This window comes from Oncorhynchus keta, chromosome 15 (assembly GCF_023373465.1).
Source record: "Oncorhynchus keta strain PuntledgeMale-10-30-2019 chromosome 15, Oket_V2, whole genome shotgun sequence".
Lineage (NCBI taxonomy): Eukaryota > Metazoa > Chordata > Actinopteri > Salmoniformes > Salmonidae > Oncorhynchus > Oncorhynchus keta.
In genome coordinates this window covers 43,281,155-43,307,114 of record NC_068435.1, presented here as the reverse complement: position 1 = coordinate 43,307,114, position 25,960 = coordinate 43,281,155, and the positions used below count along the sequence as shown (strand labels likewise).

General features: G+C 41.6%; 1 protein-coding gene across 3 annotated transcripts in view; it reads right to left on the bottom strand.

Annotated features, from left to right (window-relative positions):
* Nucleotides 1-6,895: 6,895 nt before the first annotated feature.
* Nucleotides 6,896-25,960, bottom strand: part of LOC118395015 (uncharacterized) — a 29,781-nt gene continuing 10,716 nt past the window's right edge. Inside the window, exons 5-12 of one of the 3 annotated variants that reach the window (XM_052464193.1) lie at nt 21,491-21,601; nt 20,938-21,061; nt 19,821-20,775; nt 18,996-19,066; nt 16,166-18,597; nt 15,065-15,207; nt 14,265-14,335; nt 6,896-9,572 (exon numbers count right to left, since the gene is read on the bottom strand). In XM_052464193.1, the coding sequence (XP_052320153.1) occupies nt 9,430-9,572; nt 14,265-14,335; nt 15,065-15,207; nt 16,166-18,597; nt 18,996-19,066; nt 19,821-20,775; nt 20,938-21,061; nt 21,491-21,601 (4,050 nt within the window). In that variant the 3' untranslated portion in view covers nt 6,896-9,429. The other 2 variants (XM_035788769.2, XM_052464194.1) reach the window with 2 other exon arrangements.

The following is a 25,960-nucleotide window of genomic DNA, read 5'->3' as shown; positions in this document are numbered from 1 at the left end:
TGTAATTGCAATGCCGACTGCAGGAATGTCCACCAGAGCTGTTGCCAGAGAATTGAATGTTAATTTTTCTACCATAAGCCACCTCCGTCGTCATTTTAGAGAATTTGGCAGTACGTTGAACCTGCCTCACAACCGCAGACCATGTGTAGGCATGCCAGCCCAGGACCTCCACATCTGGCTTCTTAACCTGCGGGACCGTCTGAGACCAGCCACCCAGACAGCTAATGAAACTGTAGGTTTGCACAACTGAAGAATTTCTGCACAAACTGTCAGAAACTGTCTCAGGGAAGCTCATCTGCATGCTTGTCATCCTTACCAGGGTCTTGACCTGACCGCAGTTCGGCGTCGTAACCGACTTCAGTGTGCAAATGCTCACCTTCGATGGCCACTGGCACAGTGGAGAAGTATGCTCTTCACGGATTAATCCTGGTTTCAACTGTACCGGGCAGATGGCAGACGTGTGGGCGAGGGGTTTGCTGATGTCAATGTTGTGAACAGAGTGCCCTATGGTGTCGGTGGGTTTATGGTATTGGCAGACATAAGCTATGGACATGAACACAATTGCATTTTATCGACGGCCATTTGAATGCACAGAGATACCGAGGTGAGATCCTGAGGCCCATTGTCGTGCCATTTATCCGCTGCCATCGCCTCATGTTTCAGCATGATAATGCACGGCCTCATGTCACAAGGATCTGTACACAATTCCTGGAAGCTGAAATAGTCTGCACACCCAGTTCTTCCATTTCCTGCATACTCACCAGACATTGAGCATGTTAGGGATCCTCTGGGTCGACGTGTACGACAGCATGTTCCAGTTCCCTCCAATATCCAGCAACTTCGCACAGCCATTGAATAGGAATGGGACAACATTCCACAGGCCATAATCAACAGCCTGGTCAACTCTATGTGAAGGAGATGTGTCGCGCTGCATGAGGGAAATGGTGGTCACACCAGATACTGACTGCTTTTCTGATCTACACCACTACTTTTTTTTCTTTTTAAGATATCTATTCCCAGTCATGTGAAATCCATAGATTAGGGCCTAATGTATGTATTTCAGTTGACTGATTTCCTTATATGAACTGTAACTCTGTAAAATCTTTCTAATTGTTACATGTTGCGTATATATTTTTGTTCAGTGTATATAGAAACACCTCCTTCATTTGCATTTCTATCTTTCCTGTGTAACCATGTATAGCTACTACTGCATTAAAGGAATTGTGTGTGTTTCAGAGATGGCTAGAATATAAAAATATTCTGCTGTTAGTAAATTGACAATTTCATGAACCTTGTTTTGCAGGCTACATATGTTAATATGGGTTATTTTTTTGTTCATTTATTTTGTTTTTAGTACTATTCTGAAAGGCTGATCTGAGGTAGACATGGGTTGTCTTGCTGGAAGATCCACTTGCGGCCCACTTTCAGCCTCCTGGCAGAGGCCTCTAGGTTTTTGGCTAAATGTCCTGGTACTTGGTAACATTCATGATGCTGTTGACCTTAGCAAGGGCCCCAGGACCAGTTGTAGCAAAATTGCCCCAAAACCTCAAAGCTCCACCACCATATTTTTACAGTAGGGTTGAGGTATTTTCTGCCTATGCATTGTTATTTTGAATGACAAACTCACTTAACTTGGAAAGGTTTTTTCGCCTGGTCATATACATATGATGTGTTGTGCATTGAAGTCCACAAGCGAAGGGAAAAGGTGAGAGGAGGAGAGCATGTAGATGCGAGACGTGGCTGCTATGAAAGGGAACTGTTTTTACCTGTGATCAGGGATGTATTCATTCCGCCGATTGTTGAAAAACGTTCATTAAATAGAAGCAAACGGAAGGGGATAAACATACCTGAATTTGTCCAATAGAAACTCTCGTTTGCAACTGTTGGACTAATGATTACACCCTAGATCAGCTAGATGTAGGCACGAGTTTGCATGGCGGTATTGAATGCGTCACAGTCTGTCCATGTGTCACTGTCCATCGCCTCAAATTTTTCTCTCCACCTGTGTGCACCTACGTTGTAAACTTTCATTCATAGGCTAGGTTGTGGCAACCTCATGATGGGTATAGGGAAGATTACAATGAACTGGGTGAATGGAATATGAAGGGTCCTCCCTCATCTTAAACGGCACCGACCGCCACTGCACTGTATATATTAGTCATAAAAATGCACTCTCCAAAGCCACGCTTTTTCATTTTACTTCTTTAATACATTAAATGTATCACACCAACGTGAACTTGAAAACAAGATGTATACACATGTAGATAATTCCAAGAGTCGTAGATGCTTTTCTGCAAAGTAACTTACAGTGTACAGTGACTTGACATAATATGTAAGTATTATAAACATGCTATAAAAGTGGATAATAATGCTATAGAGAGGGACAGAAAGGAGAAAGGAGAGATATATATAGTTGTTACATTTTGACGTAAAGTAAAAACAAAAACAAACAAAAAAAGGAATGTCACTTTAGCTCAGTCGAGAGCCAACCAAGAGTTTGCGTCCCGGGTGGCACAGAACACATAGTTCAAAAACAACAAACGACAAACGATGTTCGCTTCAGCCCGGTCCAGTGGCCACCCATAGCTTTTATCCAAAGTGTAGTGACAATACATAATAAGTATTATAATCATGTTATAAAAGTGGATAATGATAAAGAGCAGCAGAGAAAGGGGAAAAGATGGGGATATAGTTGTCACATTTTGACAAAGTAAAAACAAATGTCACCAGCTCAGTCCAGAGCCAGCCAAGAGTTTGCATTCTGGGTGGCACAGAACTCACTCTGCCCTAACTTGGATTGCAGTTGGCTCTAGCAGGCTACTAGGAGGCAAATGTAGTGTTTGTGAAACTAGCTAGCTGGAACTAGTAGGCATCATGCAGTGAAGTCACCCTCAATAAGTCGCTTTGGATAAAAGCATTTGCTAAATGGATATTATTATTATCTTAGGTCAATTGTTTCTCACAGTCACAAGCTTGGTCTGCCAGTACAGTTGACTTCAGAGCCAAGTGTTGTGTACGGAGGGTGGCGATGGAATTCTGTACAGCGACACTTTGATGCTTAATTTGCCTTCTAAAGTTTATCTTAAGAGTATGAGTGATGATCTAGGATTAGGTCCTCCCTATTTTATTTATTATGATCTGAAAGGCAAAACTGATCATAGATCAACACTCCTACTCTTGAGAATAGGGGCCCAGGTTTAGGAGAGCTACAGCCATATTCCTATTCCAACACATTGTTACGAACGATTAACTAGCCTACTGATTTTGCTACACTCATGATGTCCAGAGGTCCTTGGCCTACTTACTTAACTACCAAACATATTCCAGAACACCTGCCCCAACAAGAAAACAAAACCTCAGTTACCACTATCTATTTTCCAGAATTTTTTCAAACTGTTAATCTTTATTTTTTTACTTTAATAAAACTTCCTTAACTAAGATACCAATATGTACACTAGTGCTGAGGGATTAGCCGAAATGTTGGTTTATTTTCAGTTTTAAAAAACTGATTCAATTATTTAAATTCTATTTTTTTGTGAGCTCAAAGCGGAGTTTTTAGAGAGAAATCAAATCAAGTAGCACAAACAGTGGGACTTAGTAGGAAGTTGTGGTTTTCAACAGGCAAATATTCAACAGTTTACCACAGAAAAACTTGGGAATTAACTAGTAATTAACTCAACAGAAAATGTTCCGGAAAAACACTCACCAGTCCTACAGTAGATAACGAACACCAGCTGGAAACAATTGGACTAACCTCTTGGCTGACAGCCCAAAATGTTTTGTTGACCAATAATATCAGCTATCTTGCTAACTAACAAACTGAAAACCACACTAGTGCTGCTGGAAACCTCTCCTAGCATGCGAGCTCGACACAAACACTTGCTACAAAACATTCTCAACAAATGCACCACCACAATCCCAAACCGGTTCAAATCCCCCCAGACTTAACACCTGCCCCACATAAGCACCCAAATGCCAACATTTATGCCTGGACAAGCTCCAATTATGTTATGAAACCGATTAACTACCCTACTGACTTTGCTACACTCATTATGTCTAGGGCTCCTAGGCCTAGCTAAATAATCTGTAACCTGATGTAATGTGTGCATTTATGTAATAAGTAAGAGTATGCAAACTGTGTGGTTTGCATGTGCCCCCTAGAGACAGCAACCTTACCTTGGTCCAGCTCAGTAATGTTTCCTTGGGTCGGCAGCCCAAGCTGATTCTTGACTTGTCCAGTTCATGGTGACAAAATAAATATATACAAAAACGATAGTACAATAAGGCATGCCCAAAACGAAAAAGGAAACTCAAACAAAAAATGGCAGGCTACTAGCCTCCTGATTACCTGCACCTGTGGGCTTACCAAAGCCTTGCTCAGCACCTGGACCCAGTTGCTGCTGCCCCCTGGGGATGGAGTGTGGAAATGCCAGTGTTGTGTCCAAGTGTGTTCATGCTTACTTAAATAACAAACACCTTCTCCATAACACATCCTCCAAAACGAAAATATATTTTTTTTAAACTCACATAGTCACGACTATGTATTTCCAGAATTTTTCCAAACTTTACTTTACTTACTCCCCCCCCTTTTTATTTTGTGTTCCTACAACTAAACTACCTCACCTATACTATAACAACATCTACAAAAGAGCAAAGACATATAGGGAAGTTGTTTCTGTAAAAATATATATATATGATAACCTCAAATGACTGTGCCTTTAGTTACTAACTACTACTACTGTAGTTACTGGTATCAGCAGCCTGGTCTCATAGACTAGACATAACATACTAAATGTACATCTGTAACCCTGAAATTAAGGTTTTGGCATGGTTATGTAAGACAGAAGATTACTTGAAGAAAAAAATGGAAGGAGGGTGGTTGGATGGGCGTATAACGCAAACGTCTAGCAACCCAAAGATTGCATGTTTGAATATCATCATGGATAAGTTTAGCATTTTGGCAACTTTTCATCTACTTACTACTTTTTAGCTACTTTGCATGTTAGCTAACCCTAAACTTAACCCTTTAACCTAACTCCTAAACCCTAGCCTAGCCTAGCCTAGCTAACGTTTTCCAGCTGGCAAACATTAGCATTAGCCACCTAGCTAATGTCAGCCACAACAAATTGGAATTCGTAACATATCATCTGTTTTGCAAATTCGTAACATATTGTACATTTTGCAAATTTGTTAAATATATAATCCATAACATATACAAATTGTTATTTGTAACATATCATATGAAATGGATGACGGACATTCACAAATACAGTTGAAGTCGGAAGTTTACATACACCTCAGCCAAATACATTTAAACTCAGTTTTTCACAATTCCTGACATATAATCCTAGTCCTAGTCACTGTTTTAGGTCAGTTAGGATCACCTCTTCATTTTAAGAATGTGAAGTGTCAGAATAATAGTAGAGAGATTTTTTTTTTTTCAGATTTGATTTATTTCATCACATTCCCAGTGGGTCAGAAGTTTACATACACTCAATTAGTATTCGGTAGCATTGCCTTTTAAAATGTTTAACTAGGGTCAAACGTTTTGGGTAGCCTTCCACACGCTTCCCACAATAAGTTGGCTGAATTTTGGCCCATTCCTCCTGACAGAGCTGGTGAAACTGAGTTAGGTTTGTAGGCTTCCTTGCTTGCACACGCTTTTTCAGTTCTGCCCACACATTTTCTATAGGATTGAGGTCAGGGCTTTGTGATGGCCACTCCAATACCTTGACTTTGTTGTCCTTAAGCCATTTTGCCACAACTTTGGAAGTATGCTTGGGGTCATTGTCCATTTGGAAGACCCATTTGCGACCAATCTTTAACTTCCTGACTGATATCTTGAGATGTTGCTTCAATATATCCATGTAAGTTTCCTTTCTCATGATGATATTTTTTTTTGTGAAGTGCACCAGTCCCTCCTACAGCAAAACACCCCCACAACATGATGCTGCCCCCCCCCCGCTTCACGGTTGGGATGTTATGCTTCATAGTTGGGATAGTGTTCTTCGGCTTGCAAGCCTCCAAACATAACAATGGTCATTATGGCCAAAAAGTTCTATTTTTGTTTCATCGGACCTGAGGACATCGTACTCCAAAAAGTATGATCTTTGTCCCCATGTGTAGTTGCAAACCGTAGTACTTTTTTATGGCAATTTTGGAGCAGTGGCTTCTTCCTTGTTGAGCGGCCTTTCGGGTTATGTCGATATAGGACTCGTTTTACTGTGGATATAGATACTTTTGTACCCGTTTCCTCCAGCATCTACACAAGGTCCTTTCCTGTTGTTCTGTGATTGATTTGCACTTTTCGCACCAAAGTGCATTCATCTCTAGGAGACAGAACACGTCTACTTCTTGAGCGGTATGACGGCTGTATGGTCCCATGGTGTTTATACTTGCGTACTATTGTTTGTACAGATGAACGTGGTACCTTCAGGCATTTGGAAATTGCTCCCAAAGATGAACCCGACTTGTGGAGGTCTACAATTTCATCTTGGCTGATTTCTTTTGATTTTCCCATGTCAAGCAAAGAGGCACTGAGTTTGAAGGTAGGCCTTGAAATACATTCACAGGTACACCTTCAATTGACCCAAATTATGTAAATTAGTCTATCAGAAGCTTCTAAAGCTATGACATCATTTTCTGGAATTTTCCAAGCTGTTTAAATGGCACAGTCAACTTAATGTGTGTAAACTTCTGAGCCACTGGAATTGTGATACTGTGAATTATAAGTTAAATAATCTGTCTGTAAACAATTGTTGGAAAAATTACTTGTGTCATGCACAAAGTAGATGTCCTAACCGACTTGCCAAAACTATAGTTTGTTAACAAGAAATTATGGAGTGTTTTTTTCAACCACTCCATCATTTCTTGTTAACAAACTATAGTTTTGGCAAGTCGGTGAGGACATCTACTTTGTGCATGAGTAGTTTTAATGAAACCAACCTAAGTGTATGTAAACTTCCGACTTCAACTGTAAATACCATTCGAAATGTAACATATATGGGGTGTATCGAAATTTACGTAAAGAATAATACGAAATACTGAGACCAGGTTGGTATCACCTGTATCTCATTCTTCTCTCAGATTGAATCCTGGAGAGGGCTTGGGTCAGTGTTTCCCTGTTAAGCCTTTGGTCGAGTTTGGTTCTTTGTCATTGTGTCACAGGTGTGACGAATGCCCTATACTGTGCATGCTTTAGCACAGGTGCTCCTAATTTAGTATTTGTTAACTCCGTGATTAAATGAAAGATGCGATTGTCGCCCTGTGTTTCCCCGCCCCATTATAACCCTTTCTGTTTGGGGTGTGGCTACCTTGGGGGAGGTGCAGGTGCATGTCTAGGGAAGCTGTGTTTGTGTTGAAGCTTTGGCAGAGCTCCTTCGGGAAGCTTTGGTTTTACTAAGTATTACCTTGTTGCAATGCTTTACTTCCACCTGAACTGAAACCTGTTTTTGTTATGTGATGGTGTTACTTGTTTTATGGAGTATCCTCCATCTTGTGCCGAACAAAAGCTTATGCTAATGTGGTTCACGGAAACTGAGATTGACCACTCTTCCATGTTATTCTACTTAAACCCAAACTAAAAGAACCGGTGTTGTCTAATGGTAGAACTGTGCTTCAGAGCTCCCTATTCTTAGTGTAAACATAGATCAGACGACACCACCCTATGATACTGACTGAGTTTAGTCACAGCCCCTCTCGTCCAGGGTGTGACAATTGGGCATCTCATTCCCCCCTGAATCTTCCAAAGACTTATTGTCCTCATCTGCGTCAATGTCCTTAATGTGTTGGCATTGACTGATCTCATCACAGTAGTCTTCGCGGAGGCTATTCAGGTCAACATCCTTCATGGGTTGGCATCGACTGATCTCATCACTGTAGTCTTCGTGGAGGATAGAGGTTCACACCACTACTCATGCTCTTATCTGAGTCACGAGGGAGCTCTTCAAAAAACTCTTCATAGCTCTTCAAACTGTTTGATTGTTGGCACCTTGCCATGACTCCTGTTTCACTGACGTTTTTCCTACATCTACCATCGACTGTAGACAGTAGTTCCTTTACCATCACATCGGAACATTTCTCCCTACAAAGTCTTTTCGTTTTCAGGTGCTTCTTCAAATCAGTGTGGAACACAAAACTCTTCGGACACACCGGGCACTTGATGGGGCCATCGTAGTGTTTTAACATGTGTCTTCGCATGTCACATGTCTTCGAAGTTGTTTTCCCACAAACATGGCACTTTCTGGAACAGTCTTTTGTGTGTCCTTTCAGATCATGTGGGAACTGGAAAGTGTCCCCACAGTGAGGACACTTGTATTCACCCGGGTTGGATTGATCAATCTCCTTTATGGGTTGGTATTGATTGACCTCCTGACTGTAGTCTTCGTGGAGGCTATTCAGGTTAACCTCGCTGCTCATGCTGATGTCGGAGTCATGAGAGAGCTCTTCAAAGAACTCTTCAAAGCTCTTCAAGCCCGATCGTTGAAGGCCCACCTGTGTTGCTCGAGCTTGGTTGTTGGCACCTTCTCACGACTAGATCTACCATCTACGGAAGACAGTAACTCCTTCTCCATTACATCAGAACATTTCTGCCTACAAAGTATTTTTATATTCAGGTGCGTCTTCAAATCAGTATGGAATATAAACGTCCTTGGACACACCGGGCACTTGTATGGGCCATTGTTGTGGTGTTTTAACATGTGCCTTCGCATATCCAGCATTCGAGCAGTAGTTTTCCCACACACATGGCACTTTCTGGAACAGTCTTTTGTGTGTCCTCTCAGATCATCTGGGAGCTGGAAAGTGTCCCCACAGTAAGGACACTTGTACTCACCAGGGACAGATTCGAGGTGGAGCCCGGTAGTAATGACTTCATCAGAACATTTCTCCCTGCAAGATCTTTTTGATCTCAGGTGCGATCTCAAATCAGCATTTGATATAAAAGTCTTTGGACACGCAGAGCACTTGTATGCTCCATTGTTGAAGTGAATTAGAAGGTGCCTTCGCAAACCCAGCATACGAGTAGTTATTTTCCCGCACACATGGCACTTTATGGAGCAGTCTTGCGTGTCTCCTCTCACATGTTGTTTTAGGTCTCCTTGCAGATCACTCTTTTTTTTTTCAATTCAGTTTTTGCTGGACACTTTCTCCACAGTAGTCGTCCCCATTGTCCTCGCCGTTCTCGTTATTGTTCCCTCCATCCTCAGTCTTCTTCTCCTCACAGCTACTCTTCTGGTGGTCCTTCACTGAATTCAAAATCTATCCCACACTGGGTGCATTGATGTGGCATCTGCTCAATGTGAGATCGCATGTGTCTTGTCAAGCCCGGTGTGTCAGTGAAAGTCTTGCCACAGAAAGAGCATGCTTTTGACGCGTTGGCTTCTCTTGTGAGAGCTGTTGGATGGCTCAGGAGTTAGAGAGTCCCGAGGTTCACTCTCTGACCGTTCCTCTCTGTTCTGCCCTTTGGCCATATGACCACTGTGCTCCTCTGAGTGAAAGTTCTGTATGGGCTGTTGCAATTCTTTCCTCCCTCTTATGAGATGATGGACAATGAGGAGAAGGACGGACTCCACCTAGTGTTGAAAAGAGAGAAGTGAGCAAGACATCTCCATATTGGCATGAACTCAAATGAAGTCAAAGAGAACAGCTTAGTTCTTGAAGCGTAATACAGTAAAGGGATACTGAACTTTCCTCAAACATCAAGAAGTAAGAAAAACGTCTAAAAATTGACATGAACTCAGTCAGAAAACAAGACGGATCCAGTGCTTCATAACAATAGAATAGAATACACCTCAATACAGGTACGAATAGTATAAAGTGAAGCGATGCAGAAAACTCCTCAAAAAAAACATCAGTGAGCTCCAAAAGTATTGGGACAGTGACAATTTTGTTGTTGTTTTGGTTCTGTACTCCAGCATTTTGGATATGAAATGATACAATGACTATGAGGTGAAAGTGCAGACGGGCCCGCTTTAATTTGAGGGTATTTTCATCCATATCGGTTGAACCGTTTAGAAATTACAGCACTTTTTGTACATAGTCCTATTTTAGGGGACCAAAAGAATTTGGACAAATTCACTTATATGTGTATTAAAGTATTAAAAGGTTAAGCATTTGGTCCCATGTTCATAACACGCATTGAGTTTATACATGCATTTGCTGTTTGTTTTGGGAAGTGTTTCAGATTATTTCGTGCCCAATTGAAATGAATGGTAAATCATTTATTGTGTCATTTTGGAGTCTTATTTTATTGTAAATAACAATGGAATATGTTTCTGAACACGTCTACATTAATGTGGATGCTACTAGGGTTGGGGCAGTATCCAGATGTCCACATCGTCATACCCAGTGGTGGTTCTAGCTTGTATGGCTCCCTGGGCGAGCCCCCCCCCCCCAACAACAACATAAAGCACCATTCTGCACTAACTGTCCTTTTTATTACAAAACAAATAAATAATAAATCATTTAAAACGATATAAATATAAAAATATATTTAAAAAATAAGACTCATAAATATCAAAAAGAAGTAACAAAGACAAATAGAAACAAACTGTAGTATATACATACAAATAAAAAAAAATGGAATTATGACCACATTACCCTAACAAAAAACACACAAATAAAACTAAATTGCACAAATCCTATAACACACAAATACACAAATGGAATAACACACTTATAAAGAAGAGAACCTGATATTTACACTATTGCACTTCAAACAAGAAACACACAAACTAAATTGCACAACTAATTGCATTAGTACTGTACAAAGTTAGAGGTGCACTATTTGATAGATTCCCCCCCGCTCCCCCTACCGCAGGCTTCCAGTGGGGAGACCTGAGGTCAACCTACCCCCACCAGTTTAGTACACAAGGGGGCGCCAAAGCATGCTAAAAAGACCATTGGGCGTCTGTTAATATGCTAACAAAATTAGCACAAGTAATAGCGAATGTCCATAGAGGCTGCTAGCTAAATATGATGAGAGCAAACAAGAGACATTGCGCAAATGAACATGCTTGTCTGAAGGAAGAACTGTCTCTGAAGCAGCATGTGTACACACTGTGTCTGTATGGAGTCTGGAGTCTCTCGGGCAATAGGCCTGCCTGCTCTGCTTGGTGAAGATGGGGGAGGAGCAGACTGGCCAAGAATGGAGAGGAGAAAAAATGCAAGGAAATCAAAAGATCGCAGTGGCAGCTGTACAAAGAGCTTTGACTTCTCAAACACGGCAGAAATCTTACACAATATGATTCCCCCTTAATTCAGTAACTTACTTTGATAACTAGCAAGTTAAACTTGGGGGTCACGTTGACGCAGAATTCTACATATTTCACGCAGGAAAAAATGAATGCATAAGAAATATCTTGCTGTGTTTTGTAAATCAGATCTAAAATGCTTGTTATTGTAATTTCAGTCCATTGTTTTTGCTTCCGTTGCAATTCACTCAGATGAGAATTCACGAACGGGCATTCTGTCAGCAGACAGCACTCTGACTGATGTGGAGCTATTTTTCTCTGGTACTTTTCTCTGGTAAAATGCGAGATTAACTTTAGGAAATAGCTGTAGCTGGCTACATTCTTTCTGTGATAAACATTAGAAATATGACGGCCATGCATCGTTTTTTGCAAAAAATGCTTTTTCATTGTAAGTTCATTTACTTGTGCGGCTGCAAACAAAATAGCATTGCACTTCTGTTGTCATCCGATGAAAATGAAGCTATTTTCTGCCAAATGTGTTGCACTAATATATTTTCTGTGAAGGAAAACTATAGTTGAACGTGCCTGATCACTCTGTTGACTTTCAAGATGAAAAGCGACCCGTCAATACACAGCTGGACTCACCAGCTCCCGCTTTCTCCCGTTGTGCTATTTACAAACAAACACGTAACTGTCTCATCTGTTCATGGGGAATTATGATAAGCTTCATAATGTAAAATAATGTGACCTGGGAAATGAAGAACGCAATCTGCTAACGTATTGTAAAATAATGTGACCTGGGAAATGCTAACGTATCGCAAGCACGAGTTGACCTGCAGGTATGGACTTAAAAAGTGTCTGCAAATATGAAAATGTATTCAAAAAAAGTTTCAACGGTATTAAAAAAAACGGTAGCTATTTCCAAATACCACGGTAAACGCTATATATGGTATACCGCCCAAGCCTAGCTGCCATGATTACGGATAATCTTGAATGAATCTTGAATAATGATGAGTGAGAAAGTTACAGACGCACAAATTTCATACCCCCCCCCAAAATGCTAACCTCCCCTGTTATTGTAATGGTGAGAGGCTAGCATGTCTTTGGGGTATGATATAAAATGCTAACCTCCCCTGTTATTGTAATGGTGAGAGGCTAGCATGTCTTTGGGGTATGATATAACATGCTAACCTCCCCTGTTATTGTAATGGTGAGAGGTTAGCATGTCTTGGGGGTATGATATAAAATGCTAACCTCTCCTGTTATTGTAATGGTGAGAGGCTAGCATGTCTTTGGGGTATGATATAAAATGCTAACCTCCCCTGTTATTGTAATGGTGAGAGGCTAGCATGTCTTTGGGGTATGATATAAAATGCTAACCTCCCCTGTTATTGTAATGGTGAGAGGTTAGCATGTCTTGGGCATGTTATTGTAATGGTGAGAGGTTAGCTTTTGGGGTATGATATAAAATGCTAACCTCCCCTGTTATTGTAATGGTGAGAGGCTAGCATGTCTTTGGGGTATGATATAACATGCTAACCTCCCCTGTTATTGTAATGGTGAGAGGTTAGCATGTCTTGGGGGTATGATATAAAATGCTAACCTCTCCTGTTATTGTAATGGTGAGAGGCTAGCATGTCTTTGGGGTATGATATAAAATGCTAACCTCCCCTGTTATTGTAATGGTGAGAGGCTAGCATGTCTTTGGGGTATGATATAACATGCTAACCTCCCCTGTTATTGTAATGGTGAGAGGCTAGCATGTCTTTTGGGGTATGATATAACATGCTAACCTCCCCTGTTATTGTAATGGTGAGAGGTTAGCATGTCTTTTGGGGTATGATATAAAATGCTAACCTCCCCTGTTATTGTAATGGTGAGAGGTTAGCATGTGTTGGGGGTATGATATAAAATGCTAACCTCCCTGTTATTGTAATGGTGAGAGGTTAGCATGTCTTGGGGGTATGATATAAAATGCTAACCTCCCCTGTTATTGTAATGGTGAGAGGCTAGCATGTCTTTGGGGTATGATATAAAATGCTAACCTCCCTGTTATTGTAATGGTGAGAGGTTAGCATGTCTTGGGGGTATGATATAAAATGCTAACCTCCCCTGTTATTGTAATGGTGAGAGGCTAGCATGTCTTTGGGGTATGATATAAAATGCTAACCTCCCTGTTATTGTAATGGTGAGAGGTTAGCATGTCTTGGGGGTATGATATAAAATGCTAACCTCCCCTGTTATTGTAATGGTGAGAGGTTAGCATGTGTTGGGGGTATGATATAAAATGCTAACCTCCCTGTTATTGTAATGGTGAGAGGCTAGCATGTCTTTGGGGTATTATATTTGTGCCTCTGTCACTTTCTCACTTCATTCAGGATTATCCGTAATCATTGGAACATCCACATTAATGCAGATGTTTTTAGAAACATATTCTACTATTATTTACAATAAAAGTGACTTCAAAATGACTCAATACATTATTTACCATTAATTTCTATTGGGCACAAAATAATCTGAAACACAACTGAAACAAACAGCAAATGTATCCAACAGATTTGTAGTCACAAGCTTGATGTAGTCATTGCATGCTATGAATATGGGACCAAATACTTCACTTTGTACTACTTTAATACACATAAGTGAATCTGTCCCGATACTTTTGGTCCCCTAAAATGGGGCACTATGTACAAAAAAAGGTTGTAATTTCTATATTGTTCAATCGATATAGATTGATTTTTTTTTTAAATTACAATTAAAGCGGACACTCTACACATAGTGGTACCACTGTACCATTTCAAATCCAAAGTGCTGGAGTACAGAGACAAAAAAAAATACAAAAACTGTGTCACTGTCCCAATACTTTTGGAGCTCCCTGTAGATGCAGGGAAAGTGTTTACTGAACTCGCATGGGTATGATAAGCACTAGGCATGAATAGCATGGACGTTTAGGTATAGGCACCATTTTCTCCGCATCTTTAATGCTGTCCTTTACAGTTTGTTCTTTATTTCAGAAGTTCTGCATGAGGAGCTCGACGTTCAGTGTTCTAAACACTAAGGAACACTCCTTACCAGAATCATTGACAGTGGTCCTTTCATTGACAGAGGTCCAAAGTTCTTTATCTGATGGTTCAGCATCTTCCCTGAGGACAGACCAAAATGAAAGTCAGGTATGATTTTCAATGGGTAAGTTCACTGCAAAAAGTGAAATCTAAGCACGCCATAATATCTTATATTGAGTGATAAGCTAAATTATATAACGTCATTGGCCAATCATTTGGCTTATGTTAACCAAAAAAAAGGCATAATAGAAGTAATTTCAATATTTTTTACCTTAATAACATTGACATTTTAGCAGACGCTCTTATCCAGCGAGACGTACAGTTGTGAGTGCATACTTGTTCAGATTTGTTCTCTTTTTCGTACGGGTCCCCCGTGGGTATTGAACCCACAAGCACCATGCTCTACCCAACTGAGCCACACAGGACCATATCTTGTATTAAGCCTTTGTTAAAGTTAAAATAAGCAAAATGATCTGCCAATGACGTTAAATAATTGAGCTTGGTAGAGAAAAACAAATAAAAAATGTTTAAGTGAATTATCCCTCAATATATTATAGCTTGCTTTCGATTTCACTTCCTGCAGCGTAGCCACCACTGTGTAGCGACATTCAAATCTGTTTTTCATCCTTCCCCTAAAACCCCTCGAATCAGTGACCGATTCAGTCCTCTCTGTACACTACGTGACTGTATTCTCTGGTCAATCAATTATATGAATAATTCAATTTACTACCTGGGAGAAAAGAAAACCAGCAGCACTTGCAGACCTTGAGGCCTGATTTTGAATACGTCTGTTCCACAGCTGACACTCACTCAGTCTCAGGTGAGTGCTCTCTTTTCACACCCTTTGCCTCGGTCTTCTCATTTCTGACACCACGTCCTCTTCTCTGTTTCCTCTTTCTGCCTCTTCCTTTCTGTCCTTGGGAACCCGTTGCCTCAGCCTGCAGTTTCCCTCTCTGTATACAATATATATGATAGTCATAAAAATGCACAGTCTGACTCAAAGCCATGCCTTTTCATATGTTTTCTTTAATGAATTTAAATGTATCACACCTATGTAAAACTTCAAAACAAGGCGGATAAACATGTCGATAATACTAGATAGATAATACTAGACGGCGTAGACACTTATCCAAAGTAACTTACAGTAGTATACAGTGACATCACATGATATTAACGTGTTATAAAAGTGTTATAAAAGTTGGACACTTAATGATAGCGAGGGAGAGAAAGGGGAAAGATATAGTTGTCACATTTTTACATGAAGTAAAAACACAAAACAAACAACAAAAAGTAATGTCATTTCAGCCCAGTCCAAAGGCAACGCAGAGTTTGCCCCCCAGGTGGGGACAAAACTCACTCTGTTTACAATGGTGCCGTGACTCAAGATTACAAAATCGGCTGTAGCAGACTAATAGGGAGTGAGTGTAGTGGGTGTGGAACTAGCAGGCTGGAATTGGTAGCCGTCATGGGGTGATGTCACCCGCGCCGAGATGTCACGGCAACTATTTCTCATTGAGTAACAAGCTCCGTCTGTCAGCACGGTTGACTTCGGTGCCAAGGGTCGTGTACAGAGAGAGGATGAGATGGAACTCACTCGGTGACAGCAACATGTTGGTGCTCCGTTTGCCTTCCAATCTGGGCCCATATTCCTAATGCTTCTCAGAGTCGGAATGCTGATCTAGGATCAGCTCCTCTTAGTTATTCTGATCTGAAAGGAAAAACTTATTCTAGATCCCTTCTACTCTGAGACACTTTGTGAATACATCCCCAGGTTTAGGAGAGCTATGGCCATACAATACAATGAGATATATAGGGAAAGTGGTAGGAAGATGTTGCCGTCCATCATTTTCTTAAAACCTCAAATTGCAGTGCCTTTAATATTGTCGTATCTATTGTTGATACCGGTATCACCTGTATCTCGTTCTTCACTTCTCCGCTCGTCTCTGATTGAGAATCCTGGAGAGGGCATGCCTCAGTGTGGGACACCTGCTCCTCTGTTAAGCATTCGGTTGAGTTTGGTTCTTTGTCATTGGCCATCTCATTTCCCCCTGAATCATCCACAGACCTTCTGTCCTCCACTGGGTCAACGTCCTTAACGGGTGGGTATTGACTGATCTCAGCCTGACTGTAGTCTTCATGGAGGGTATTCAAGTCAATGTCCTTAACGGGTGGGTATTGACTGATCTCAGCCTGACTGTAGTCTTCATGGAGGGTATTCAAGTCAATGTCCTTAACGGGTGGGTATTGACTGATCTCGTCACTGTAGTCTTCAGTGGTCATGATGGAGTCTTCGTGGAGGCAATTCAGGTCAACATCCTTCATGGGTTGGTATTGACTGATCTCGTCACTGTAGTCTTCGTCGAGGCTATTCAGGCTATTCAGGTTCACTTCACTACTTATGCTGTTATCGGACTGCTGCAAGTCATGAGAGAATTCTTCAAAGAACTCTTCAATGCTCTTCAAAGGCCTGGCTGTGTTGTTAGAGCTTGGTTGTTGGCACCTTGTCATGACTCCTGCTTCATTGACATTTTCCCTACATTTACCATCTGCTGAAGAGAGTAATTCATTCATCATTACATCAGAACATTTCTCCCGACAAAGTTTTTTTGTTTTTAGGTGCATCTTCAAATCAGTATGGGATATAAACGTCCTTGGACACACCGGGCACTTGTATGGGCCATTGTTGTTGTGCTTTAACATGTGCCTTCGCATATCCAGCATTCGAGCAGTAGTTTTCCCACACACATGGCACTTTCTGGAACAGTCTTTTGTGTGTCCTCTCAGATCATCTGGGAGCTGGAAAGTGTCCCCACAGTAAGGACACTTGTACTCACCAGGGACAGATTTGAGCCCGGTAGTAATGACTTCTTCAGAACATTTCTCCCTGCAAGATCTTTTTGATCTCAGGTGCGATCTCAAATCAGCATTTGATATAAAAGTCTTTGGACATGCAGAGCACTTGTATGCTCCATTGTTGAAGTGAATTAGAAGGTGCCTTCGCAAACCCAGCATACGAGTAGTTATTTTCCCGCACACATGGCACTTTATGGAGCAGTCTTGTGTGTCTCCTTTCAGATCAGGTTTTTTGTCCCCTTCCAGATCAGGTTTTTTGTCCCCTTTCAGATCAGGTTTTTTGTCTCCTTCCAGATCAGGTTTTTTGTCTCCTTTCAGATCAGGTTTTTTGTCTCCTTCCAGATCAGATTTTTTGTCCCCTTCCAGATCAGGTTTTTTGTCCCCTTTCAGATCAGGTTTTTTGTCTCCTTTCATATCAGGTTTGTTGTCTCCTTTCAGATCAGGTTTTTTGTCTCCTTTCAGATCAGGTTTTTTGTCTTCTTTCAGATCAGTTCTTTTGGCTCCTTTCAGATCAGGTTTTTTGTCTCCTTTCAAATCAGGTTTTTTGTCTCCTTTCAGATCAGGTTTTTTGTCCCCTTCCAGATCAGGTTTTTTGTCCCCTTCCAGATCAGGTTTTTTGTCCCCTTCCAGATCAGGTTTTTTGTCCCCTTTCAGATCAGTTTTTTTGTCTCCTTTCAGATCAGGTTTTTTGTCTCCTTTCAGATCAGGTTTTTTGTCTCCTTTCAGATCAGGTTTTTTGTCTCCTTTCAGATCAGGTTTTTTGTCTCCTTTCAGATCAGGTTTTTTGTCTCCTTTCAGATCAGATTTTTTGTCTCCTTTCAGATCAGGTTTTTTGTCCCCTTTCAGATCAGGTTTTTTGTCTCCTTTCAGATCAGGTTTTTTGTCTCCTTTCAGATCAGGTTTTTTGCCTCTTTTTAGATCATGTTTTTTTTTCAGATCAGGTTTTTGCTGTACAGTTCTCCCACAATAGTCATCACCATTTTCCTCACTATTATCCTTTTTGTTCATCTCACAGCCATGCTTCTGGTGTTCCTCTAAGTCCTCACTGAATTCAAAGTCTTGCCCACACTGGGTGCATTGATGTGGCATCTGCTCAATGTGAGATCGCATGTGTCTTGTCAAGCCCAGTGTGTCAGTGAAAGTCTTGCCACAGAAAGAGCATGCTTTGACGCGTTGGCTTCTCTTGTGAGAGCTGTTGGATGGCTCAGGAGTTAGAGAGTCCTGAGGTTCACTCTCTGAGCGTTCTTTTCTGTTCTGCCCTTCTGCCATATGTCCTCTGTGCTCCTCTGAGCGAAAGCTTCTTTTGTGAGAGCTGTTGGATGGCTCAGGCGTTAAAGAGTCCTGAGGTACACTCTCTGACCGTTCCTCTCTGTTCTGCCCTTTGGCCATAGGACCACTGTGCTCCTCTGAGTGAAAGTTCTGTATGGGCTGTTGCAATTCCTCCTCCCTCTTATGAGATGGTGGACAATGAGGAGAAGGACGGACTCCACCTAGTGTTGAAAAGAGAGAAGTGAGCAAGACATCTCCATATTGACATGAACTCAATCAAAGTAAAAGAGCACAAGACAGATCTGGTGCTTGATAAAAAATAGAATAGACCACAGTTGAACAAAGCTCAATAAAGTGAGGGATACAGAACTTTCCTAAAAATAAAGAACAAGGTACTGCAGCCTTATAGATGCAGAGAAAGTGTTTACTGAACTCGCAATGGAATGATAAGCACTTAGCTACTCTCACAGCAGAATACCATGGACATTTAGGTCTAGTAACCACTTTCTTTGCATCTTTAAGCCTGTCATTTCTAGTTTCTTCTTCTTTATTCAGGAGTTTTGTCTCTCTAAGGAGCTTGATGTTCATTGCTCTACACTCACTAAGGAACTTCTCTTACCAGACTCATCGACAGTGGCCCCTTTATTGACAGTGGTCCAAAGTTCATTATCTGATGGTTCGGCATCTTCCCTGAGAAGAGTCCAAATATCAAAGTCAGTTATGATTTTCAATCGTCGAGTTCATTGCCAAGGTCCTACCCAGCAAACTGAGAACATTCCCAGAACATAAAGCTAGGGTTTATAAATAACATTAGGTTAACATTCCAAAAACATTGAAATTAATGTTTTTCATAGGTTTTTTGTTGTTGTTCAGAAAACGTATTAAATGAAATACCCATGGAATGTTCTAACATTTACAAAAATGTTTGTGCACAACATCTGTAACAACCACCACAGAACATTCCCCAAACGTTCTCCAGGTTATGTAAGGACAACATGTACCAGTAATGTTTTTCAGAACAGGCAGCAAAATATAAGAGCAACGTTCTGGGAACGTTCTTGCAACAGCAGGCGAATATTTTATACAAACATTGTAAAATCATCAGTACAACTGGACAATTTTTGTGTTATGAGAACATTTGTGGCAACCTAACAAATATTCTGGGAACTTTCATTGAACCAATTTAGTTTGCTGGGTAGCCAATACTGTAGGGGCCTTCAAATCTGGGTTTTGAGGTCTGCACCACTGTTGGCTTTCATCCTTCCCCTAAGAGCCCTCGAATCAGGGACCGATTCAGTCCTCTCTGTACACTAGGTGACTGTATTCTCTGATCAATCAATTATATTCATAAGTCAATTTACTACCTGGGAGAAAGTAAAACCAGCAGCACTGCAGACCTCGAGGCCTGGATTTGAATACGTCTGTTACACAGCTGGACACTCACTCAGTCTCAGGTGACCGCTCTCTTTTCACACCCTTTGCTTCAGTCTTCTCATTTCTGACACCACTTCCTCTCCTCCATTTTTTCTTTCTGCCTCTTCTTTTCTGTCCATCTTTTCTGTCCGTTGCCTCGGCCTGCAGCTTCCCTCTCCTTATGATCAGCTTTAGCGAGGTCTTGGGCAATGACATATCGCTAATGTCAAGCGTATGTACTCCAACCTTTTCGATCTTTAACCTTGTGATACCAGGTCCCATTTTCTGTCCTTTCTTTCTGCCTCTCTTTCTCGGTACCTGGGAACTCGTCGCCTCAGCCTGCACTATCCCTCTCTTTAGGGTCAGTGTTAGTGATGACTTTGGTAGCGGCGTGTCGCTTACGTCCAGTGTGTCTGTTTCAATCTGCTCGTTTGCAACACCACGTCCTCGTCTCCGTTTTTTCTTCCTGCCTCTTCTTTTCGGTCCTGGGCGTCTCGTCGTCTCAGCCTGCAGTCTCCCCCTCCTTAGAATCAGTGTTAGCAAGGACTTGGGGAACGGCATATTGTTCATGTCAAGCCTGTTCAAACGCAGTACAGGCTGACGGCGCAGACAGGCAGCTGTCAAGCGGCTGGTTTTCAGCCCGCTGCGTGTCTGAGGGCAGAGAACAGCTTCTTCTCTCCTAGTCTCTTTGATCGACTCTTTGAAGATTGTCTTGCGTTTAACCATTATATCAGTGGCGTCGTCTATAGTCTCGACCTCCACAGAAGCAGAACCAGCTGGTGGCTTTACAGTCCAGACCCTACAATCTGCCATTCTGCAGTCCCAGCTCATCTCTGGTTCATCACATGGGAAAGGGCTTTGATATCCCTGCATGGTGGGATAGGACTGTCTCTCTGGGCCAGCTTGGTAAGAGGCACTTTCTTCCTTCACAGAGGAAGGGGAAGACAGTGAAGAGAGGATGTAGTCACCACCAGTGGACCTTAGAGCTAGAAACAAGGAGAGCATCACGAGTAAACATCAGGAATAACTATTGAGATCAATGATAACTTTTTTTCTTCATTTCCTGCATTTCCTCAGTTCTACCCATAAATATAGAAATTCAGGCAAACAGGCAAGTCAATTATTTCCAAATCCTGTACCCCACCTACCATTGGTGTCTAACTGTTTTCCATTTTTATGGTGATGGAGGAGAGCCTGTAATGGCTCAGGGTGAGCCACCGACTGCACACACTCCTCTAAGAGAGCAGGGGCCAGGTTGAGCCACGATGCAGTCTAAGAGGTGGAGAAAGTAAAAATGGCGTTTCAAGGTCTTGCCGGGAATCAAAGGCACTTTGGGCCAAATAATTACTTGAGATCCGCATGCATACTGGGTATGGTGCGCAAGCACTTTATTCAAGGTTTTGTATTTGATTGCTAACAATCAATGTACAAATTCGATTAAGTAGCAGTCGACATTAAAACCACGGACAACATTTCAAACTCCAAGACGTGTTCGTTATTTGTGGGATATGTGTCAAGTGCAGTGAAAATGCTACATTTCGTTTTCAGTTGTATCAGAACAACCAGAAATTGTAGCAAAACCGATAGCATACCATAAACTTGTTGCATTCATCCCACTTTCACGCTGACATGTAAGTAAGTACTTGAGCACTCAAACATCCGTAATGCATACCTCAAATTATGTACAGTACACAATAATACCTGTTTAATGTTTGGAAGAGGAAGCAGTTTGTCCAGTCTGGACAGGAACTCCCACACAAGAATCTGCAGTGTTGAGTCATACTTGGGGCCAAACTCCTCTGGAAAAACATTCTAAAATACAGGACAAGCAGATGACAGTCAAAAGTACATATGTACATCAATGTACGTCTCTATTAACACAAGCCTAGAAATACGGTTATTGGGTTGCTATTCATGGGGGGGGGTGAGTTCCATTGAAATGAATGGCTCACTGGCACCAGATTGGAATCGGAAGCAATGAAATGCAATCATTTCACTTTCCCCCAGCATATTTTGACACTGGCCGTGTCCAAAATCTGTCTCGCCTACTACTTACTAAAACAATACACTGTGTACTAATCATGCTACATTACTAATTAGAACCTACTGTTACTAATTAGAACCTCACCGAATGTTCGATTGAGTCGATTCCTGCTGTCGGTTAATTTTGATACAGCGCATCACCTTATCTTGATTATCTTCCTCGATCGTGTGCAGCGAATTCTACTAAGACGAAAAGCCGCAATGAGTATGACATCCTGGTGTTTTAAAATATACTACATCTTTTGAACACCTGACCTAGGTTTCTGTTAGCAATGAGGCCTCCCTAGTGCACTCGCGATGGCCGATGCTTCATTTTGCACGCTTTGGATTTCAAAGCCATATCAGATATCTTGACGGTAAAATTGTGTGCTTTGAGCTCAAGAATGATCGTTTGGAAATACAAAAGTTGTACCTAATTGCATTTTGAAATGTTATACACTCACGGGGGGGTGGGGGTGGGGGGGACATTACAGAACTCACTCATTACAGCAGCTGGCTCCAGCGAAACAGGAAGGTACAGCGGCAGGGCAGACCGTTTTATTACAGGAATCATGAGGATTATGCAATTGACTGTTGATCAAATTCATGGTTTTATCCGCCCCGAATATAGGACGTTTTGATTGAGGTGACCAGGTAGAATGTGAAGCTCGCAGCAGTTTCATTCCCAGTGCCAATGCCGTTTAGCAAACTCCAGGGGACTCATTTATCAATATTACGTTGTAACTATTCTAAAACAATACATACGGAAGGAATTTAGAATATTCGTATGCATAGTGATTTATCAAACAATCCTACGAGCGTCATACACACACACACACACACACACACACACACACACACACACACACACACACACACACACACAGAGGTGGTAGATTACTATTGTTTTCAGCCCCAGTGCTTGTGCACAGCCTTTGCCATTTGCATTTTGAAACTCCCATAGTTAACCATTATATGATGAAAATCATCCCTTTTAAAGCCTGTTGTGAATATACAACCCCGTACCATGAAATACAATGTTCTCAACCACAAAAATAAAATATTTCTGTTGATCCAACACTGTAATAAAAGCTGCTAGTGTTAGAGGTTAACATTTTACTTGGCTCGCTCAGTTGTGGCTTGACCGGGAAAAGTAGAAACGTAGTGTGGGAGAAAGTAGGAATTGCAGTGAATGCTGCCTCTTCAGAATGCCGGTAAGCAGTGGAGAAAATGTAAAGTGGTTTGATCTTAAGTTAAATGCCAAAAAGGCTCTAATAGGCACGAGTAGTGCCTTAGGTCCAGTACATGACTGGGGCCAAGCTTCCTGCCATCCAGGACCTCTATACCAGGCGGTGTCAGAGGAAGGCCCGAAAATGTTCAAAGACTTCAGACACGCTAGTCATAGACTGTTCTCTCTGCTACCGCACGGCAAGCTGTAACGGAGCGCCACGTCTCGGTCCAAGAGGCTTCTAAACAGCTTCTACCCCCAAGCCATAAGACTCCTGAACATCTAATCAAATAGCTACCCAGACTATTTGCATTGCTGCTACTCTCTGTTATTATCATCTATGCATAGTCATTTTAATAACTCTACCGACATGCACATATTACCTCAATTACCTAGACTGACCTCTACCCCCGCACATTGACTCTTTACCAGTACCCCCTGTATATAGCCTCACTAGTGTTATTTTACTGCTGCTCTTTAATGATTTGTTACATTTATTTCAAAACATTTGTAGGTATTTTTCTTAAAACTGCATTGTTGGATAAGGGCTTGAAAGTAAGCATTTCACTGTAAGGTCTACTACGCCTGTTGTGTTCGGCGCATGTGAAAAATAACATTTTATTTGAGTGAGGTTAGCCTCTCTCCTCTAGAACACAGAATTGCCGGCATCATACGAGATACGCCAGTGGTTCCCAACACTTTTCCGGTTACTGTACCACCAACTGAATTGTGCTCTGCCCGGTGTACCCCTGAAGTACCCCCTAATGTGCATTTTACCAGTAAGCCTATGGTCTTATGAATCTTCTCTAGTACCCCCCAATGGATTGATCAAGTACCCCCAGGGCTCCTAGTACCCCTGGTTAGAACCACTACTGTAAGGGATACTACTGGGGGCCATCGCAAGTTCAGGTTGAAGGTAAGGATACAGCATATCAATTTCATTCAATTCATATTTATTGATCACGATATTGAAAACAAACTTTTTTTTCGTTGTCCTGTGTTTAAAACGAATAATTGTAGGCTAATGATTCGGAACAAAAATGAATCAAACAATAACACGACAATGTCGCAGAGATCCAGTCCCCGTGCCACCCGGGGGGAGTTAACTGGTGACAGTGCCAACCAGGGGAAGTCAACTCGTGCCAGTGCCACATCGAGTCGGGAACCAACGGTGCCGGCTGACGCGGTCCTGAAAAATACAAGACGACATCAATAACTCCATCCTCTAAATAAATAATCAATTGAGTCAGGCATTAAATAACATAAATGATTTACTAAAGCAACTGGTCACATGTGCAAATCCAATGTTTTCATTGGATTTTTTATAAATCATCTAAAATACAAAATGTCATTTATGCATAGGGTCGTCAGTTCGGTCCACCTGCTGTAGAGGGAGGCCAGGCTTGATGGACATATTTTGGAGCACACTACAAGCCATTACCATATGGCAAAGCCTTTTCTGGTCAATATCGGGGTGGCAGGTAGCCTAGTGGTATGAGCGTTGGACTAGTAACCGAAAGGTTGTAAGAACGAATCCCCGAGCTGACAAGGTAAAAAAATCTGTCGTTCTGCCCCTGAACAAGGCAGTTAACCCACTGTTCCTAGGCCGTCGTCGACAATAAGAATTTGTTCTTAACCGACTTGCCTAGGTCAAATTAAAAATGAAAAATATTGCAAAGCGCCCCCCCCCCACAGAAGACAAGCACAGTCCCTTGAGCATGCCAATTGTGTGCTCCGCCATGGACCTTGTAAGTGCATGGGCCGCCATCATTAGTGGGGTAGGAAATTAACACCGCCAAATGAGGGTAGATTTTGTCTTTGGCGGTTAGAAAGTATATTTCACACGCCACGTGGTCACAGAGTGGTATTAGTTTTATCCAAAGCCCACATGTAGAAGGCTACTAAAGGCTACTAAAGGCTACTAAAGTGGCCTTGGCTCTTGTTTCTTGGCCAGTTGCATTGTTTTGTTCACATGCCAGGTTGTTTTTCAATGTTCATTTCCTGCAACAGTCTGCTGCTGGGAAGACATCTCACAGTCTTGAGATTTGTTTTTAAATCAAGTTACCCAAGTTACCACAGTAGCAGCCTGTTCCTTGAAAGGCCAGCTGAAACATTTTTGTCTCATCTAATGATTGTGCTTGACTGAGAATGGATCACTACCAAAAACTTCTATTCATTAACTTTTAGTCTAAGATGTCTACTTGGGAGCACATCATGTACTTGTGAAAAATGTCAGCGTAGAGCCCTGAGCTATGATAATAAATAAGTCATATCACTCAGCATTTGGCGGCAGGGCAGGCACTTTGTTGATTCTTGATGTTCAGTTGTAGACGTTCTTGATGTTCTTGTTTTTATCATCGGACCTAAATGATTTATTTTAAACATACATTGGTTAAAGTCATAAAAATGAAATGAAGCAATACCCCATTACGTCTTACTAGTACATGTATTGCCTTTGAAACATTAGAAAGTGTGCTCATCCATGTTTTTGTGATTTTCTTTGGTGTAATTATGGAAAAAACATTTTGTCTGATAAAAAAAATCTGAGTGGCTGGTGGATTTGTTTTCATATACCTGCCACAGTGGCTGGTGGATTTGTTTTCATATACCTGCCACAGTGGCTGGTGGATTTGTTTTCATATACCTGCCACAGTGGCTGGTGGATTTGTTTTCATATACCTGCCACAGTGGCTGGTGGATTTGTTTTCATATACCTGCCACAGTGGCTGGTGGATTTGTTTTCATATACCTGCCACAGTGGCTGGTGGATTTGTTTTCATATACCTGCCACAGTGGCTGGTGGATTTGTTTTCATATACCTGCCACAGTGGCTGGTGGATTTGTTTTCATATACCTGCCACAGTGGCTGGTGGATTTGTTTTCATATACCTGCCACAGTGGCTGGTGGATTTGTTTTCATA